We start from the raw sequence: 20,919 nt of genomic DNA, 5'->3' as shown, positions 1-20,919 counted from the left end.
GGGGCTTTTCTGTGAAGTGAAGGAGGATGAGAGGTGACGTGGTAGAGGTGTAAAAGAAGATAAGATGCATAGTTTGAGCAGTTTGAGCCAGGGAATTTTCTCAAGGTAGAAATGGCTAATATGGTTTGGAGGCGGGATGGAGATAATTCTAAGGTGATTGGAGGAAAATATAGTGGGGGAATGTCAAAGGTAGCCCTTTTATACAGAGAGCGGTGGCTGCATTAAACAAGGTGTATTGGTAGAGGCAGATACATTAGGGATATTCATGAAACTTTATGATAGACACACTAATGAAAGAAAATCGGAGGGCTATGTGGGAGGGAAGGGTTAGATAGTTCTTGAGCAGGTTAAAGGTTCGGTGCAACATCATGGGCAGAAGGGCCTGTACTTTATTGCATTATTCTATGTTCAGTTCAAAAGATTTGGTATACTTAGACTAATATTCTATAATGCCTTATAGTTACGTGCTTTCTAAAAAAAATTGTTTCCATGTTTTTCAGGAATTCTGGCTACGAAGTCACTATCTTTGTGATTTTAAAGATCATTTCATCAGGCATTTTCCTTATTCTGTGTTGGAGACACCCAGAAACAGAAAGAAAGATTGGGATAAAAAGTAAGTAAACAATTTTGATATGATGGAAAAGGAGAGGTATGGAATTAGTACATGAAAGAGATATTCTGGTTCATGAAACTATGAATAAAACTTCCTTTTACTGCTTTGAATGGAGCTTAATGTTAAATGATAAGTGTATTGCAGTTGCAATCATCTCTTTACATTGATGGGTTAAATATCTGGATAACAAGGGTTTCTTTGGTGGAAAGCTTGCATGAACAATACAATCATTGATAGAGTTTCAGATCAATGTAAACATAACCTCCTTCCATAATAATTTGTTACCTAAAATGTCTTAGTGTTAGATGACTCCATCAATTAGCTTCCGATGAATTCATTTTTAAAAGATTGATTGCAAAACACAGCTTTTTGAAAATTTGCTTGATAGCAGCAGAGTGGAACAGCAAGAAGTGCAGCTGCCTTAACAGTTCAAGCAATCCAGGTTCGGTTATGACCTCCAGTGCTTCCTGTGTGAAATTTGCTCGTTTTCCCTGTATTCATGAGATTTCCTCAGATTCCTTGCTCAACAGCCCTTTACCTTTCCTACCCACCTGGCTTCGCCTATCATCTTCTAGCTATCCTCTTCCGCTCCCCACACCTTTTTGTTCTGGTGTCTTCTTCCTTTCTAGACCTGAAGAAGGGTCTCGGCCCAACATGTCAACTGTTTATTCTTTTCCATAGATGCAGCCTGACCTGCTGAGTTCCTCTAGCGTTTTGTGTGTGTTGCTGTGAGGACATTCCCTTCTTCTCTCCTACATTCCCACCATCACCCCCACCCTTGCTTGGGTTTCTTCCAGTGTCCTGAAGTCACATTGGTTAATTGCCTTCAATAAATTATCTGGTGTGAGAACCAAGGGTAGTTAATGACGTGTGAGAGAATAGGTTACACAGAGCCAATATAGTCTCACTGAGCTTTATGGCCTCTTTCTACATTGTGAGGAAATAGAAAATTGAATTCAATTTGCACTTCTGGAGTACAGTATTTGAGTATGTTTCCTTCATTAAAAAAATCAAATTATTAATTTGGCTGATGGTATAAAACATTTATAAACACAAATTAATGAAGTTTTATCTTACTCTGCATTAAATGTGTACCAAAAGAAAGTCATTAATTTTCACTTATTTTCAGGGATAAACAAGGAGCGACATTTATGAACAATGCAGACCATTCTCTTGCATTGAATCTGGCATTGTGTCAGGTCATGGTGTCACTCACCAATTCTTTAACTGTCCATCAGGATTCAGACTGGTTAGAGCAAATACGAAAATTTGTGACTGAAAATTTGTCAGATGGTAGGAAACTGACCTGCCAACAACTGAGTGGGATGCTAATACTGGTATGGAGGCTTGTATTGATACAGCACAACAGAGGTGAGATAAAGTAATGAATAAGTAAAAGTCAGCATTAATGTTAAAAAGTTGTGTACTTTGCATATTGCAATCCACTAAGCTTATGCAGTACATTAGGTGGCTGTGACAATTAGACATGATGCATTCATAAACCAACTATTTCCTGAATAGTTTTTTTATTGTTGCCTTTAACATACTGAGTCCTGTTGGTTTTTACGCATTGCAAGTTTGAAAGTATTAAATAATTTATAATGAAGTTATCTGCTTGAACATTCGATATTTATTAAAGCATTACTTTCAATATACATTCAAAGAGAAATAGAAAAAGAAAATAATTTAAATTATTTCCTTTTTTAGTCTCATTGGGTTCTATTATGATGTCACCAGGTACTTTGCTTATGTGTCCATCCATTAAGTACAAACCTAGTTGGGCATAGGCAGATAATTTAGCTATATTTAGCTTTTTTTTTCCTCACTGTGGCCACTCCCCCACCCTGAGGCATTCACGTGGAATATATTCATACCAGAAATCAGGAGTGGGTTTGGGAGATTTTATTTAAGCTCTCTGGAATGTAGGTTCATTGGGGTCAGTTATTATGCTTTGAGTGTACTTTGGAAACTTACCTTATTGAATCTTAGGGAGTTTGGATCTTTAAGCAGATAGTTTTTTTTTAACTGTTTGTTTTCCCCAATTTATTCTTTGTACTTATTTTTAGCAGCTACAGAAGAATTGCTGAGAGCAGTTTACACACAGTACCAGCAACAGGGACTTGCTCTTTCTGTTCGCACCATGTTGATCAATTTCTTTAGCGGTCTTTACCTGAGAGAGAAAACATCGAATCTTCAGATTGCTAGGTAAAGTATGCATTCCCCTCAACAATGAGTATACAGACAATGTTTCCAATGTAGAAGTGATATGATTCCTGTCTGACTAACTAAGGATATCATTATGTCCTTACAAATGCAAGAAAAAGTTTGTGAATCTTTTGTAATTACCTGGTTTTCTATATTAATTACTCATGTAATGTATTCATCTAAGTCACAATAATAGACAAACACAATCTGCCTAAGCTAATAACACACAAACAATTGTACTTTGCATGTCTTTATTGAACACATTGTTTAATCATTTACAGTCCAGGCTGGAAAAAGTATGTGAACCCTTGTATTTAATAACTGGTAGAACCTCCTTTAGCGGCAATAGCCAGACATTTCCTGTAGCTGCTATCAGACTTGCACAGCGAGGAGGAATTTTAGACCATTACTCTATACAAAACTGTTTCAGTTCATCAATATTTCTGGGACACCTTGCATGACTAGCCCTCTTTAGGTCTGGACTCTGACTTGGCCATTCCAAAGCACAAATTTTCTTCTTTTTAAACAATTCTGTGGTTGAGTTACTCTTGTGTTTCAGATCATTGTCTTGTTGCATCATCCAACTTCCATTAAGCTTCAGGTGACAGACCACTGCCCTGACATTCTTCTGTAAAATGTCTTGATACAATTTTGAATTCATTGTTCCCTTGACAGTTGAAAGCTGTCTAGGCCTGACGCAGCAAAGCAGCTCCAAACCATGATGCTCCTTCCACCATGCTTCATGAGGTTTTGGTGTTGGTATGCAGTGCACTTTTTCCTCCAAACATAGCGGTATGCATTTCTGTCAACAAAGTTCAACTTTTGTCTCATCTATCTACAGAACATTGTCCCGAAAGCCTAGTGGAATATCCAGATGATCTTTTGCAAACTTGACACATTCAGCAATGTTTTTTCTGTTGAAGAGCAGTGGTTTTATCCAAAGTGTCTTTGCATGAACACCATTCTTGTTCAGTGTTTTTCATGTAGTCGACACATGAACAGAGACTTTAGAAAGTTCTAGAGATTTCTGTAGGTCTTTTGCTGTTACCTTTGGATTCTTTTTCATGTCCTTCAGTTTTGCACGTTGTGCTCTTGGTGTGATCTTTGCAAGATGCCCACTCCTGGGGGAGTAGTGAGGATATTGAATTTCCTCCATTTGTAGACATTTTCTCTTTACTGTGGATGGATGAACACTCAAGTGTTTAGAAATGCTTTTGTAGCCTTTTCCAGCTTCATGCATCTCTACAATTCTTCTGAGGTCCTCTGAAAGTTGTTTCAATTGAGGCATGGTGCACATGAATAGTTTTTTCATGAGAACAGCTGGCTCTGTCCGTAACCTGACTTTGTGTGTCTTTTTTATGAGGCAGGGCACCTCTGCAACCCACACCTCCAATCTCATGTCATTGATTGGAACATCTGACTCCAAATAGCTTTTGTAGAAGGCATTACCCTAGAGGGTTACGTACTATTATGAACCTAGAATATGATTGTTTAAATAGTGTGTACTCAGTATTGAAGAGCAGAGGTACAATTATTTGTGAGTTATTAGTTTAGACAGATTGTGTTTGTCTATTACTGTGAGTTGGATAAAGATCAGACCACATTTTATGAGTAATAATGCAGAAGAACAGGTAATTGCAAAGAGTTCACAAAGTTTTTCTTGCAACTGTATGTAGTCCAGAATACTATTCTTCATTGTTGGAAAAATTGAGGCTGCAAGTGAACTGCATTGACAGTGCCCTGTAACATTTTTGTTGATGAAACAGTTAAATTAATTGGGTAGGACATGCACTGCCAACTACTGTTGCTTTGCTCAATTACATTAAGTGTTTATGTAGTCTACTATTTGCATCTTGTCCAATATTTCCAGACAGTGTCACCTTCTAAGATTCAGTTGTTACATTTGTGTCAGGACCAATTGAATTATTGAATACTTTTGTGACAGCTGATTGGGAATCTTGAGCTCCATATCTATTTTTTGTTTGGAGTGAACCAAATTCCCTGGCAATGGGCATCTGTTACCTGGACAAATCTGAAGCAGTACTTGTGGCTGAATATGCTTGCTGTCACTTTTACCCTGTTGTTTACTGAGCTTGGCTAGGTTTCAGCTTCTTTTCCAACTCAGTAAAAAAAAAACAGAAGACTAGGGGTAAGGGTTGGTGGGTGGTAGGTCCACCTTGCTGACATTCTGAGTGTTGCTTTCTGTTTGATGCGTTATTTAACTATTGCTATTCTTGACTGAAGGGCTAATCAATAGGGAGTTGTTCTGATTTGTACCTTGTGCCTTTCATGGGATGGCACTTTTAAAATTTAGTGTGTAGGGCGCCAGGGAGCATTGTTTTGATTAACATAATCACTGGCTTTGGACATTCATGTGAAGGTAGGCATTTATTACTTATAATTTCTTACCCTTTGAGTGCCAATGAGGTCCTTGCACAGCTGTGATTCACCATATGAAGTTATTTCCACAATCTGTTGTGTTTTTCATTGAAATAAGAAACTTCCTAGGCCATTTCAATTGGTAGTTAAAAATCAATCATTATTGTGTGTGTGTGTGTGTGTGTGTGTGTGTGAAGTCAGATTTGCTTCAGACCAGATAAGGGTAGCACATTTTCTTTGAAATGAAACTAATTAGTAGTTCACCATAAGTAATACCTGCATTTTATTCAAGATTTACTTAATTGATTTTTAAATTAGCAAGCCACCGTTATATTTGAACTTAATTTCTAGATTATCAGTCTCAGCCTCAGTTACCAATGCAGTTTTATCATACTCTTTCCCTTTAATTTTGCAGATTTAATCTTGGTAAAATGACGTTTTTTTAGGACAACTATTTTGTAGATAAGTGCAATTAGAACGTAGACGACTTTCTTCTATTGAATCTTGCCAAAGAGAAAATATACAGATATATATATATATAAATATACAGAGAGATATATATATATATATATAGATATAGCAAACCTGCTGTTCAGAATTCCCTGGCTGCAATAAATAATTGTCTTATAAATGCTGGTTGAAATGCACACTGGAAAAGTTTAACAGAAACATAGTTGAAGTGATTTCTTGGTATATATAATGCCATGTTTAAAAGTAGGGATTTTTCTGAATTTGACATTTGAGATAATAGAGCAACAATATCTATTGAATGCCTCCTGGAATGGATGGAAAGTTTTGTATTTGCTGCTTAGTTTTCTTTTCTATGGTTCAAAATCTAATTCTGTGCAGGTACAGTATTTCTCTATAACTCAATATTTATCAATTATTAATCATTAAATGTTTTTTGTTGACAACTATTTTTTTTTTCTTTTGTTGAGTAGAAGTAAGGTGCTATCGCGTTGGCTGGCTGGATTGCCATTACAGCTAGCACAACTTGGTTCAAAGAATCCACTGCTTTCGGCACAACTCATTGATGTAATACATGCGGCAGCTGCTCGTTCAAGCAAAGACCTACTTCAGAGCCTTCAAAGCAATGTCTTCAGATTATATGGTAAAATATGTTTTAGAAACCTAATATTTAAGACTGAATACAGCAGAAAGAATAATGTGTATTATGACAAAAAAAATCATAGCTAGAATTCTACATTTGCACATTAGTGATAAACAGTACACAAATATAATACAGTAAATTGTTTCAATTTGCAAATTTTATTAAGCTTCAAAAGTATTGAGTAGTCAACAGAATCAGTATTATTAAAACTGGAGAAACCAAGTTAGTTTGAACAAAAGGGTGGAAAGAGTGAAGGGAATTGCTTGAGGGTGGGCACCATTATTATCCAGGTGAAATAGTACTTTTGGAGCTAGCTGTCTGGTTTATGGCTAAATAAGGGCCATCAAGAGGGGTAAATACAATTGAGTATGCTGGAACTGTAAAGAAAGAAGTCTGCAGTTGCTGAAAACCTGAAACAAAAGAGAATGCTGAAAGTTATCCATGCATTAGGGGGCATCTGTGGAGAGACAAATAAACTGAGTTAAGGTGGATGAGTTTATATTAGTATTAGACAGTTCTGACACAAACAAGAACAGCTGGTTATCTGAAATTGTTGGATTCTGTGTTGATGAGCCCTAACGTTTCTCAACATGATGAGCTGCTGTTCCTCATGCTAATGTTGGACTTCATCGGAAATAATTATTGTTCCATTCCATGCCTTGGGGCACATCGGGCGTCAACCTTGTTGTGTCATTGACATTTATGTCTGTTTATTTTTTTACGAGTCTGAGTTGCTAGCTCAATGCTCAACCTAGCATAAATGGAAATTGTGCAAGAAGCTGGCAGGATTCAAACCGGGGATCACTTGCCTCAAAGACCAGTGCAAATGTCATTACACCACCAGTTGGTTTCATTGAAATAATGTTGGAGTGTAAAGACAGAGGGGTTAGTGTGAGAGTGGGATGGAGAATTAAGTGACAAAAAACTTGAGGTTAAGCTTTTAGACTGAATGGAGGAAATTTGCAAAGTGGTCACCAAATCAGATTGACCTTGACAGAACACCTTCCTTTTGCTTCACTTCTGCATCTCACCCCACTTGTATGACTAAAATTCCAGTGAGGTTCAGTGTACGTTTGAGGAACTGCACATCATCTTTCACTGAAACAGTTTGCAGTCCTAGGGACTTAATATTGAGTTCAATACTTTCAAATAACTGACCTCTCTTCTATGTGTCAGACTTGATCAGTTCTGATATAAAATCATTGATCTTCATTGTTTTCTTTCTCCATAGCTCTTGCCTGATTTGGTGTTCTTTTTCCAACGTTTTCTTTTGTTTCAGATTTCCGGCAATTTTTCTCTTCTTCTAACAGTATCAGTATATTTTTGTACTTATTTTTTTAAAAACCTTTCTGGCTCATTCATCAATTAACAAGAAGTTCCAAAGCATTCTGTCATCTGGATAGCACACTAGCACTATTCCCTTTGTTTTCTCTGCAATGCGAAAACACATTGTTTTCTCAGTTCTTAAATTCATATACTTGAAGTGTTAATTTTGTTTTCTATCTCCAGAGTCCTCTAATCTGGCTGAGTATTTCCAGCACTTTGTGTTTTCATTTCAGAGTTGGAGCATCTGCAGGTGTTTGATTTTTCTATATCAGAATTGTTAGATGAGGGAAGAAAACAAATTCTCTCCAGTAAGCTGACCTATCAACATAAAACTGGATGAAAGTAGCAAGGGACATAAAGAAATATCCGTGGATTATGTTTCAATAATTTGAATATCTGACTTATTCTAAAATGCTATACTGTTATATATAGAAGCCCTTGTAGAAAATCTAATATCTTGACAGATCAGCAGACATTTTATTGAGCAGACAAAAATAATTTTTTTTTTCTTAAGACAGCAAAGTGTGTAAACAAAAATAGTGAATTGCTATGCAAAATGTTGCCAGGTTCAGTCCACTTTCTTAGTGTGGGTAGTTTTTCCTGCTTGGCAAAAAGTGCTCCATTGGAACTGACTTTTGTTGGTTTAACTGTTTCTAATCTAGACATTTTTCCTAAGTGATTTTATTCAGAAATGAGTAAACAGCAGTTTGTGTTTTAATTTACATCTAAAGTACAACAGATTGCTAAACTGGTTATAACATGTGATTGTGGTGGATCATCTGAATGAGCTGTTTTTCAAAAGAAACATATTAATATTTTCTCAAGATTATTCAGCCTGTCAAATTTATCTTGGTTCTTGGACTAAATATATCTGTCTTGTTTCTATACTTATTTCTCTATGGCTCATTCTCTCTCCCGAGCTTTCATTAGTCTCTCCAATTGCTGTACCATCAACTTACACTTTGGTAATTTACAGTGGTTGTTTAACCTACTAACCTTGTATGTTTTGGGGATAAGGGAAACCCAAATGGTTACAATCTCTGGAGGGATTATGTGAGGATAGTATCATATTAGTTGCAACATTTTTAAATATTCACAATTTTGGAATGACCTAATGTGCTTTAATATTAAGTAATTACCTTTGAAATATGAAAACTGGATTTTTCCTGAATTTAAGAAATAGCATTTGTCATGTATGCTTCCTTTTGCAGTGGAAGAGTTGAGTGATGAAATGCATTAATGAAACTAGGCACCAGCTTAATGCTGGAATTTTCCAAGGTACAGGTGGTTCTGCTATAACATATGTTTCCATATGTTAATTGTATAGGATGTGATTGATGAATTAGGGAGCACTATTTGAATTCTACAGGCTGAATTTTGTTATAACATGATTTTGATTGTGAATCACTTAAGAGTTACTTTGAACAGTGACAAGCCAACAAAATAACTGTCTGTGGGAAATAAACAGTATTGATGTAGAATGGAATGTTTCTGTAATTTCCCTGCAGTAATTATATGCCATTTTCTCCCCAAAACACAGGCTGTTAGTCTCATAAGAGAAGGCCTTAATAATTGACAAGCTATCATTTCTGTTGACACTTGTGCAAGGATATTTCATTAAATAATGAAACATGCAGCTCTCCATGCAGCATCTTTAGGGAGAAGCGCTGACAATGTTTCGGGCCTGACGAAGGGTCTCGGCCCGAAACGTCGACAGTGCTCCTCCCTATAGATGCTGCCTGGCCTGCTGTGTTCCACCAGCATTTTGTGTGTGTTGTTGTTTGAATTTCCAGCATCTGCAGATTTCCTCGTGTTTGCTCTTTAAACATACAACTCTAGTATTTTTGCAGTTACAGAATGTACTTACAGCTATTAAAAACACCTTTATTTTTGAAAATTCTGCAGGAAAAATAACTATGTTATTGCAAGTCTGAAAGTATCTAGTCCTTAAACCTATTTTCCCCATTATTGACACTAATAGTAATGTGATTTTCAAAAAAGAGAGTTTCTTAGGAACACAACTGCTGTGTTTCAGCAGAACTACCAGTAAGTATCTTATTGACATTGTAATCTTTGCTTAGATCCACAAGATGGCACTTTGGTGCTCCTTCCGTCTGAAACTCAACATTGTTTGGTGCAACTTGTATATTTCTTACCACGCATTTCATCGGAGTTACTGTCTTGTCTAAGTCGCTGCTGCACCATGGGAAGGTTATCCTCTAAGCTTGCCATTAATCTAATCCGAATACTGCACACAAGGTAAGTTTGCTAATTTTCATTTATTATAGTTTTCTTCTAGACATTAGACAAAAAATGTTCTTGCCTAGAATCTAATTCATTGTTGAAATCTTGCCAAATATTACAGAATGTTTATTTTTGAGATTCGACATATTGTCCATAGCAAAGCAATGGAGCCATTCAGATCACAAACCAAAGTGTTGTGCAATCAAGTACATGCTTACAATGTGGAACTTGCTTTTTTTCTTCAGGAATGCAACTCAGTAATTTAGCTGGGAATTTCTAGATTTTCTTTTTGCTAAAGTTGAAACAGAGTTGCAGTAGGTATAGTAAGAGTTTCTAAATGGGGAAAAAACAAAAAAAAATTAGCTTGGATAAATTGGAATTCGCAATACACAGAAATAGGAAATGTTTCAAATTGATTGTTCTGTTGTAGATATTTATTACCACATTCAGTTAAGATTCTGCAGGAAAAAATGAAATAAGTAACTTAATCCATGACTTAAAGGGAATGTTTACTTGTACAGAATGGAAATTATACAATAAATATGGAGAGCTTTTTGGGAAAAGTCAAATATTTATTTCCTGGCAGATTTTGTAGGTGGGTAAAAATAAGATTTTGTATGCAAGCTTGCAAAGAAATGAATCTCAGAGTTGTATGTGATGATGTCTTTACTTTGATAATAAATTTCCTTTGAACTTTGAGCATGTAGTAAGTAAAAAGAAAAATGAGACTTAAAAAAAGTTTGCTAGTGAAGAAACTGAATGAGTACTCTTAAACAGTTGTTGCTGGGAAAGGTTACAAGAGAAAGTTAGAATTAAAGAGGGCATTTATTATACAGAAATACAATGGATTTGGTTAATTGGGCTTTTGGTAAATCATGGCATTTATTTCAGACAACTAAAAGAACAAAAATTAATTGCTAAATAGCCTTGATTTTCTTTGTTTACTTGGGATACTATGCCGCTTAATTTGGACAAGAGACTTGCTGAACAGTTTCAACCAAATGTCGGTCACATGCACTTATGTGGCTGTTAGTCACTACACCGTGCTTAGAATGAACAGTTTTTAAATAGTGTCTATTGCTTGTATTTGTGTTCAAAAAGCAATGTTTTTTGTCACTGATAGTTAATAAGAAATAAGCAGTTAAGACAATTAAGAACATTTTTCCTTACTGTGGTTTCAAGCATTCAGGAGATGCAAGAAACGGCCCAGAACGAAAATGAAACTGTTTGACTACTTCAACAAATTAGGATCTATGAAAAGCTACCATTTTGAATGTTACAATGAAAATAGGATTGGCAGGATGCAATTGTCAAAAACATTATCTGAAGGCAGACCATTATCAGCACTAGCTGTCTGATCTGGTCCATTTGTAGATAATCAAAAGAGCATAGCAGCATACACTGGAAGAATTCCTCCATTGGTAAGTATTAGGAACTAATACACAGATTTATAGTAGTGTTCTAGTTAGTTCTGTATTTCATGTAAGTACACAATTGGCTACTTAGTTAAACGATAGTCAAATTTTATTTAAAAAAAAGACAAACTATTTCCATGAAACTTCAGTTAATTGGGTCAACCCCCTTAATTGAACAAAAATGTACTGGTCACGATATGTCCCAATGAACTGGAAATTGCTGTAAATTTAAAATTGCTAAATCTAAAACTGGCGAAAACACCAGGCACTAATGCCAAGTGTTACAGAATGTGAGGAACTGACAAAGAAGCTAGCTTATTTTTCAAAAACAGTCATCTTTGGATTAGACAGTTGGCAGTGTTTCACCATTAGTTAAGGGTCAGACCATATAAGTCTAGATCATTTAATTATAAGTAAGTTTTTAAAGTCCTCATAAATTGTTAAATGCATAGATTCACAATTTCTGGAGGAGCCATTTGAAGATGGTATCACATTAGAAGAAAAGTTTATAATAGTTCGCAATTTGAAATGACCTAATGTGTATTAATATTAAGTAACAACCTTTGAAATATGTTCACACAGAAACTTTATAGGATTCTTACTTAGTATGTTTTTAAATTGGTCAAAATCTGACAATTTAATAATTTTTGATTTATCAAATATCCCAGACAGTAAACAAATAAGTGGAAACTGGATTTTTCGTGAATTTAAGAAATAGCATTTGTCATGTGTACTCACTTTTGCAGTGGAAAGTTTGTATGATAAAGTGTAATAATGAAACTAGGCACTGGCTTCAAGCTGGAATTTTCCAAGGTATAGGTAGTTCTATAATAACGTACGTTTCCATATGTGAACTGTATAGGAAGAGATTGATGAATTGGGGAACATTATTTATATTCCACAGGCTGAATTTGTTATAACACAATTTTATTGTGAATCACTTAAGAGTTACTTTGGACATTGATGAGCCAACAAAAATAGCTGTCTTGGGGAAATAAACAGTATTGATAGGGAAGGAATCTGTTTATATGTAATCTCCCTGCAGTAATTATATACCATATTCTCTCAAAAACACAGGCTTTTAGTCTCACAAGGGAGGTATAATCTAATACATCAGATTTCTTCTGGAATTTTCCTCTCATTGTGGTTCACTGTTTTCTCCCTGCAGGTTTTTGAATATTAACGGTAACATTTTAAATGATATTGCTTGTGTTCCAAACTTTTTTTTGTAGTCAAAATCATGCTCCTTTGTATATGGGGATAAGATCTTATAATTATTTCTTGTTCCTTCTCAAAATTTATTTTGTGCAAAAGAAAAATACAAAACACAGGTGCTGGAAATTGGAATTAACAACAGAAAATAACTCAATAACTCGGGTAGTATCCAGGAAGAGAGAAATAGATTTCACATTTCAAGCTGACCTGAAATGCAATGTTTTCTCCTTTCAAAGCAAATCTTCTGTGTTGTTTTCAAGGACAATAACAATAGTTAGAACCTGTGCAATTGCCCCCCTTTTTAAGGGGCAATTTCTGGCTGATGTGGGGTATTAGTTTTATACTACACGTACTGCTTAAAAACATATCCTTGCCGGTAAAGACTTTGCAAAGAGTCACTTAGAAGATGCTGTAAAAATGTGGAAGAAGGTCTTGTGGTTGGGTGAGACTAAAGTAGAGTTCTTTGGCCTCAACATTAAATAGTATGTGTGGGCTAAATACAATATTGCACAACAGCCAGGTAACACGTTCCTACTATAAAATATGGTGGAGGTAGCAACATGCTGTGGGATACTTTTCAACAGCAGGGATTGGAAATCTGGTCAGGATTGATTGAAAGATGAATGCTGCTAAATAGAGATCCTGGATAAAAATATGCTAGCCTCTGCCAGAAAGCTTAAACTAGGGAGGAAGTTTGTCTTTTGGCACGACAACGACCCAAAGCACACTGCCAGAACAACTGTGAGGTGGCTTCAAACTGAGAAAATTGATGTCCTTGAGTGGCCCATTCAGAGTCCTGATCTTAACCCGATCAAAGATCTCTGGCAAAACCTCAAGATTTCTGGCCACTGCAGCTCGTCAAATAACTTGGCATAGCTTGAGCAACTTAGCAAGGACAAATGGGCAAATCTTGCTCCATCATTTTATGCAAAGCTAATTCAGACTTATCCAAAAAGGCTATTGGTTGTAATAGCTGTGAGAGGCTGTTCAATTAAGTACTGAGCAAAGCAGGATGAATACATTTGAAATTAATTCTTTTCAGGTTTTGAATTTTTAGTTTTTCCTGCTTTATAATTTCCGTACTTTTTTTTGGGCGCTACTGTGAAAAAAGGAGCATGTGATTCACAAATAAAAATTCTCATTTAAGTTGATCAAAATCCCTGGTAATTTGCATTTATGTGAACAAAGGGTGAATACTTTTTCAGGGTACTGTATCCATTGCCATAAACTATCCTGAGATTTATTTTCTTGTAGGCATTTACAGGGAAGTAAATACACCAGAATTTATGAAAAACTATACATAAGTAAAGACTGACAAACAACCAGTGAGAAAAAGAAGACAAATTGTGCAAATGAAAAACTGAGAACATAAGTTGTAAAAAGTCCTTTAAAGCGAGTCTGTAGGTAGGAGAATCAGTTGAGGTTAGTGGCAATTGAAGTGATCTACACTGATCCAGGAGCCTGGTGACTGTAGGGTAATAATTGTTCCTGAATCTAGTGGGGTGGAACCTAAGACTTCTGTGCCTTCTGCCCGATGGTAGTAGCGAGAAGCAAACATGGCCTATGTGGTATAATCAATATTCTCCCATTATTCCTCTAAATAATGAGCACATTAAGGACATTCATAGCTGTATTTCTTGTGTGTATTCAGTGGTGCATAAAAAGTATGTCACCTTTGGTTTTATGTTCCTCGTTTTGAAAAATGCACCCTTTCACAGTACAGTATGCTAACTTACAATTTTAAACAAGGAATGATCTAGATTTTCATTGTAAGTTAATTAAGTTGCAGCTCTTAAATAATAGCATTGAAGATGGAATTCTGAGAAATGGGCCTTGGGCATGCTTTTAGAAAAGTTTACAGTAGTTTAAGATGGAAAGGATATCTGAAATTGTACATTCTGTACAGCTTTTGATTTACACATATAAATTTGCTAGGAAGATGGTAATATATGCATGCTGTTACTTGCGGTGAAGAGTATTGGCTACTTGGCCTATTAGGGCTATACCTTAATTGCTATGTAATTTGAGGTGGATGTTGGATATTTGGTGAATGAGGTAACTCAAATACATGGATAGTTTGTTATATAACATCAACTTGTGCAGGAAACAGCATACTTCTACTGTACTGCAATAGCACAGACACCCCAGCATAACAGACACAGCACTTCAGCCTGAGGGCGTCATCTTCCAGTGCATAGACCCGACAGTGGCGACAGCTATTGGGGGCTGCATTTGCTTCATGATCAGCTCATCATGGTGCACAGACATGATGGTCCTATCTCAGTCCTGCTCCTCTTTCTACACCCCCCCCACCAACCCGGAACACATCGCAGTCAAGTGTTGTCCGTTCTGTCTGCCAAGGAAGCTTTTTGCTGTTATCCTGGTTGCTCTGCATGCACTCTTCTGACTGCTGCCATCAGGAAGGAACTTAAGCGGCCTTGGATCCCGTACCACTAAGTTCATGAACAGTTACTGTCGTCTGGCCGTCAGGCTCCTGAACCAGCGTGGATAACTTCACTCATCCTCAATTCTGAACTGATTCCACAACCTATGGACTCATTTTTAAGGATTCTGTGTCTCATGTTCTCAGTATTAATCATTTACTATTTGTTATTATAGTTCTCTTTGTATTTTCTGTTTGTTTTCTTTTGCACACAAATTATTTGTCAATCTTTGTGTGTAGTTTTTCATTATTGTAATTCTTTGTACTGTGAATGCCTACAGAAAGGAATTTCACATATATGGTGACATATAAATATTTTGATAATTACTTTGAATGAGGGGAGTTTTAATGGAGGTATACAAAATTAGGACATGTATAGGTAGGATAAATGCAAGCAAGCTTTTTCCATTGAGATTGGGTGAGACTAGAAGTCATAGGTTAAGGGTGGAAGGAGAAATATTTAAAGGAAACCTGATGGAGAACTTCTTGCCTAAGGGAGTGATGTGAATGTGGAAATGGAAGTGATAGATGCGGGTTTGACTGCAACATTTAAGAGACGTTTGGATAAGTACATGGATGGGAGGGGAATAGAGGGCTATGGTCTAGGTGCATGTTAATATGACTAGGCAGAATAACAGTTTCGGATTGACTAGGTGGGCTGATGGCCTTTTTCTGTGTGGTAGTACTCTGTGACTCTGTGGTCCATAGGTTGAGTAGATTGATGCCTGGGTTGAAGGAGAGCTTGACTGGCCTTCTGCCTGGTGGTTGTAGAAGGAGATTCTACTATAGGTTATGGGAGAATAGGTTGTCAAAAGATTTTGACAGAGAAACAATATCATGATGATTCTGTGTCCTATAAGCTGTACTGTTGGAAATGTCATATATTGTCATATGAGAGAAATGGGATCATGTTGTAGATGGAAGTTGATATAACATTTATGCTGAATGTATATGCATCTGCCTCTTTCCATTCTGATGCTGGAGAAATCATATCCACATATGTTTTCTTGATGCCATTTGTCATGCCAAACTTATGCATGCATCAAAAATCTTATTAAGCATGATCCTTGAGTCATCTGATGAATTGGAGGTTAATACCACAATTTACATGAATAATGGAACTCTGGATAATGTGTATCACTTTCAATGGATTACTTGAACCCCTAAAGTGATTAAAAAAAAATGATGTAAAGATTGGTGGCACCCTTGTCAAACTTAAAATGAGCACAAAGATATCTTTTTCTCTGAAGACTATGTCCTCAATGTTCTTTACCGATATGAAAGGTGGATCAGGTACTTTGAGCAGAAAAGAAGACTAAGTCATTTCTATCGCTGATGTCTCTTAGATCCTTGTGGTCACTTAAAACCAAGAACCCACCTTATCGAGAGAACCAGTTGTTTATAATTCATTCTTCAGGATAGTTTAGTAAAGGCCATCTGTGATCATCTCCAGACATGTCCATGATAAAGCTCTGCAGCATTGAGATTCAACAGTGTATTTGAAAATCATTCCTTCTGACACCAGGGGGTACTGTGCTCACTATTGCCTGGTCTGAAGAAGCTTAGACAATCACATCATCACAAAGAGCCATGGCTAGAGGCTGCAAGTGATTGTGCTCTGCCTCCCAAATCTAATCTTCATCTGGCAAATTGATTTGTAGACAAAGTTGAAAGGATCTCCATTTAAAGCATTTAGTTGTTTTCCTATGCCTGCTGCCATTGACTGACTTTGTCATATCTCCTTCATCTGTCAGGATTTCGGATGGCTGCCATCTTGTCAAGCATTGTGCCTCTTGTCTTTAAAAAAAATAGCTAACACAATATTGCTCTAACTGAACAGTGGGTTTAAGATTAAGAATATTAAATATTAGATGGAAATAGCAAGAAAACAGATATAATATTATGGTCACACCTTTAATTGAGATTCATGTAAATTGTAATGAGGTAACTGGGGTCTTTATGTATTTTAATCTCTACCTCGGTTAATTTTTCACTAACCAAGGTGATAATTTCTAATATAATCAGTGTTTTGCAAATGTGTTGAGGAATTTCTTTCCCTTGTCCCATTGAGTCATTAAGGGTATCCTTGACAAGTATTGTCATGCATCTGAGGAAAGTGAAAATTATGCAAAATACTTAATGTTGACCTTTATTTAATTTTAGGTCCTATTTTGGTGGATGGGGTCCTTCACTTCCCAACAGTTTAGTTACTGATGTGGATTACTTCAGCTTTCTATTTTCTACATTGACAGGTATGAACAATTTAATGGTTTTCTACTTGCATTTCAAAATGAAAAATCGTTGCTTGCATTCATACGTCTTTAAGTGTTGAATTTTAGACCGTAAGACTATAAGATATAGGAGCAGAATTAGGCCATTTGGCCCATTGAGTCTGCTCCACCATTTCGTCATGGCTGATCCAATTTAACTCTCAGCTCCAATCTCCTGCCTTCTCCCTGTATCCCTTCATGCCCTGACCAATTAAGAATCTATCAGCCTCTGCCTTAAATATATATAAAGACTTGGCCTCCACAGCTGCCTGTGGCAAAGAATTCCACAGATTCATCATTTTCTGACTAAAGAAATTACTCCCTATCTGCGTTCTAAAAGGAGCCCACTTTATTCTGAGGCTGTGTCCTCTGGTCTTAGACGCTCCCACCACAGGAAACATCCTCTCCAAAACCACTCTATAACCATTTAATAGGCTTCTATGTCACCCCTCATTCTTCTGAATTCCAATGAATAGAGGCCTAGAGCCATCCAATGCTCTTCTTAGGACAATCCATTCAATCGTGAATCATTTTTGTGAACTTCCTTTGAATTCTCTCCAGTTTCAGCAATCTTTTCTAAGATAGGGGGTCCAAACCTGCTCACAGTACTTCAAGTGAGGCCTCACCAGTGCTTTATAAAGTCTCAACAATTCATCCTTGTTTTTATATTCTAGTCCTCTTGAAATGAATGCTGACATCGCATTTGCCTTCCTCACCAAAGACTCGACCTGCAAATTACCCTTTAGGCAATCCTGAGAACAAGATCACAACCAATAACACTTTGAAGTTAGTAAAGCAATTGCCCCTTAGTTCTTGGGTATTTTTCACATCCTCCCTATCTTGGCTGTCTCTGGCACCCCCTACTATTAAAAGCTATGATTGATTACATACTGTTACAGTCAATCTCACCTGTCTGTCTGCCTGTCTCCCTCATTTGTATTCACACGTAACTCGTTTAATTTGTAGGATATGATCTTTCTACATGATTCCACCTGGTATTTTCTACTAATGGACATAAATCTATGATTTGCCCTTTTCAGTCAAGAACAGTATCTGTATAAGTCTCTGGTTTTCTTGTGAGTTTATGCAGAGCACTTTCAACCCTATGCCTTCAATCATACCTGGCTGGATAATTCAGATTGGGAGCCACAAGTTTTGTATAGATAGCCAGCTTTCAAATTCTGACCTGTGGGGCATTGGGTTTCAACATCATTTAAAGTAAATGGAAATGCTCTCAATTTGGACTACCAGAATCAGGTTTTTTCATCAAGAAGCTAAGAGAGAAATATTAATCCAATCAAAGAGAAATGTTAATCGTGGAGTTATTTCCTTTGTTATATCTTGGTTCATGTCATTTTCATGATAATAGTGACCTTAGTGAACTGCACTCTAATAACAATACTAAATTATTTACCAGATGTGCTCACCATGGGAATTTCTGATATCCATTTTTAATAATCTTTTAGCATGATACATCAGAGGTAACATTAAAATGGCCACTTATTTTTATAAAATGAGTTTTACTAGGATTATGAAAACATTTGTTTATCATTATGTTTTTATTTTCTGATCATTTTGTTGCATAACAGGATTCTCTGGAGAAGAACTGACTTGGCTTCAGAACAGTGGCACTAATTCTCATATAAGTCAGTCCCAGTTTTCATCAATCCGTCTTTATGTGACTGATTTAGACCAGTTTGTCCATCACTGGGAGTTAACTGAGGTAATTTTTTGCATTTTGCAATGACACTAATACTGAATGACAGCTGTCAAGTCTGGATATTGTTGATGTTAGTTTGTACCATGAGGATCAATAGTTAGACGAAGTTGAAATTTTTTGTTGAAAGCACAGTACCTTCTTTTACACTTAATAAGCCAATAGGACTATTATGAGTTCTTTGTATTCTTTGGAAGTTTTGACAAGTGATATTTTCTGTGAATCAGGCCTGTAATTTTTTAAAATCACCGTTTCCTATTGTTACCAGGTAACTAATAACAACTCCTGAAACGTGTGCCTAAATATATTTCTAAACTTCTTTGGAAGCTAAGCAGTTTTTAAAATGATTCTATCATTTCTGAAGATTAAATTGTCTGGTGAATGTATAATCAGAAAATTTCAGAAATTATAAAAGTTCCTCAATTATTTCTAACTTTAAAAATTTTCTTTGGATTAATACATGTGCAATTGACCACCATGCTAGCCACCTTTGCTTTATTTTTCCCATAATGAGCAGTAATTCCATTCTGTTTACACACAGATGAAGGATTGACAGAGATAATGAAGGAAGCTTGAAGGTGACATTTCACAGATGATTTTCATGTGTTTCGCAGATTATTGCTATATTTAACATGAAGGATTTGTTTTTTTTCGTTGCTTACACTCACTGGAATTTAGAAGATTGAGGGGGGATCTTATTGAAACGTATAAAATTCTAAAGGGATTAGACAGGCTAGATGCAGGAAGATTGTTTCCGATGTTAGGGAAGTCCAGAATGAGGGGTCACAGTTTAAGGATAAAGGGGAAGCCTTTTAGGATCAAGATGAGGAAAAATTTCTTCACACAGACAGTGGTGAATCTGTGGAATTCTCTGCCACAGGAAACAGTTGAGGCCGGTTCATTGGCTATATTTAAGAGGAAGTTAGATATGGCCCTTGTGGCTAAGGGGATCAGGGGGTAAGGAGAGAAAGCAGGTACAGGGTTCTGAATTGGATGATCAGCCATGATCATACTAAATGGCGGTGCAGGCACGAAGGGCCGAATGGCCTACTCCTGCACCTATTTTCTATGTTGAGGGTGGGAGAAGGTCAAAACTTCAACATTAAAGAATGGCTGGCATAAGTTGTGGCCTGCCTTAATGTTTGATAATGTGCTTGAAGATGATTTTACAGGATTTTGTGTACCAAGGAGAAAGTAATTGTTCATAATTTGCTTGCACGTGCAAAAAAATGTTACAGGACCGGTTTTCAAAGATACAGCGAGTAGTCTTAATGAAGAAAATCTATGTGAGTGGATGATTGTCGATGACAAAACACCTGTTGTGCATCACCTTACAGACTTGGAAATTATAGACAGTGATCTGAATGCTGATTTTAAAAATCCTGCAAGTGATGAAGATAGCAATGATGATATAACCATATAACCAGATAACAATTACAGCACAAAAACAGGCCATCTTGGCCCTTCCAGTCTGTGCCAATGCTTATACTCACCTAGTCCCACTGACCTGCACTCAGCCCATAACTCTCCATTCCTTTCCTGTCAGTATAAATATAAGTTTTACTTTAAATGACAAAATCAAACCTGCCTCTACCACTTCTACTGGAAGCTCATTCCACACAGCTACCACTCTCTGAGTAAAGAAATTCCCTCTTGTGTTACCCTTAAACCTTTGCCCCCTAACTCTCAAATCATGTCCTCTTGTTTGAATGATGAAACAGATGAAACTGGAAGATTTACTATTGACAAGTTAATTGAGTTGTTGGTTGATTTAATCAAAGGGTTATAGAAATGTACCTTCATGATGGAACAAGCAAATAAATTTGTATTTGATGCAAGAAAGACTACACGTAGAGATCAAAACACATGAAACAACTTCACCTGGATGAAATGTTTAAAAAGATATCTGAGAAACAACGTTCTTTGCAAGCACAGTAATTAATAAATTTACATTTAATTTTTGTTTAATTAATAAATTTTT

At 36.4% G+C, this 20,919-nt stretch overlaps 1 protein-coding gene across 3 annotated transcripts in view; it reads left to right on the top strand.

The window, feature by feature from the left end:
- The window catches only part of tex10 (testis expressed 10), a 73,608-nt gene that overhangs the window by 27,321 nt on the left and 25,368 nt on the right, over positions 1–20,919 (top strand). For 2 of the 3 annotated variants that reach the window (XM_059972503.1, XM_059972504.1), the window contains exons 6-12: positions 501–613; positions 1,743–1,984; positions 2,680–2,818; positions 6,139–6,308; positions 9,716–9,893; positions 17,115–17,203; positions 18,811–18,944. In XM_059972503.1, coding sequence (XP_059828486.1) covers positions 501–613; positions 1,743–1,984; positions 2,680–2,818; positions 6,139–6,308; positions 9,716–9,893; positions 17,115–17,203; positions 18,811–18,944 — 1,065 coding nt within the window. The remainder of the gene's footprint in view (positions 1–500; positions 614–1,742; positions 1,985–2,679; positions 2,819–6,138; positions 6,309–9,715; positions 9,894–17,114; positions 17,204–18,810; positions 18,945–20,919) is intronic. The other variant, XM_059972505.1, reaches the window with a different exon arrangement.

Source organism: Hypanus sabinus, chromosome 6 (assembly GCF_030144855.1).
Source record: "Hypanus sabinus isolate sHypSab1 chromosome 6, sHypSab1.hap1, whole genome shotgun sequence".
NCBI lineage: Eukaryota > Metazoa > Chordata > Chondrichthyes > Myliobatiformes > Dasyatidae > Hypanus > Hypanus sabinus.
Note: the sequence above shows the minus strand (reverse complement) of the source record. Positions and strands in the feature narration are given on the sequence as shown.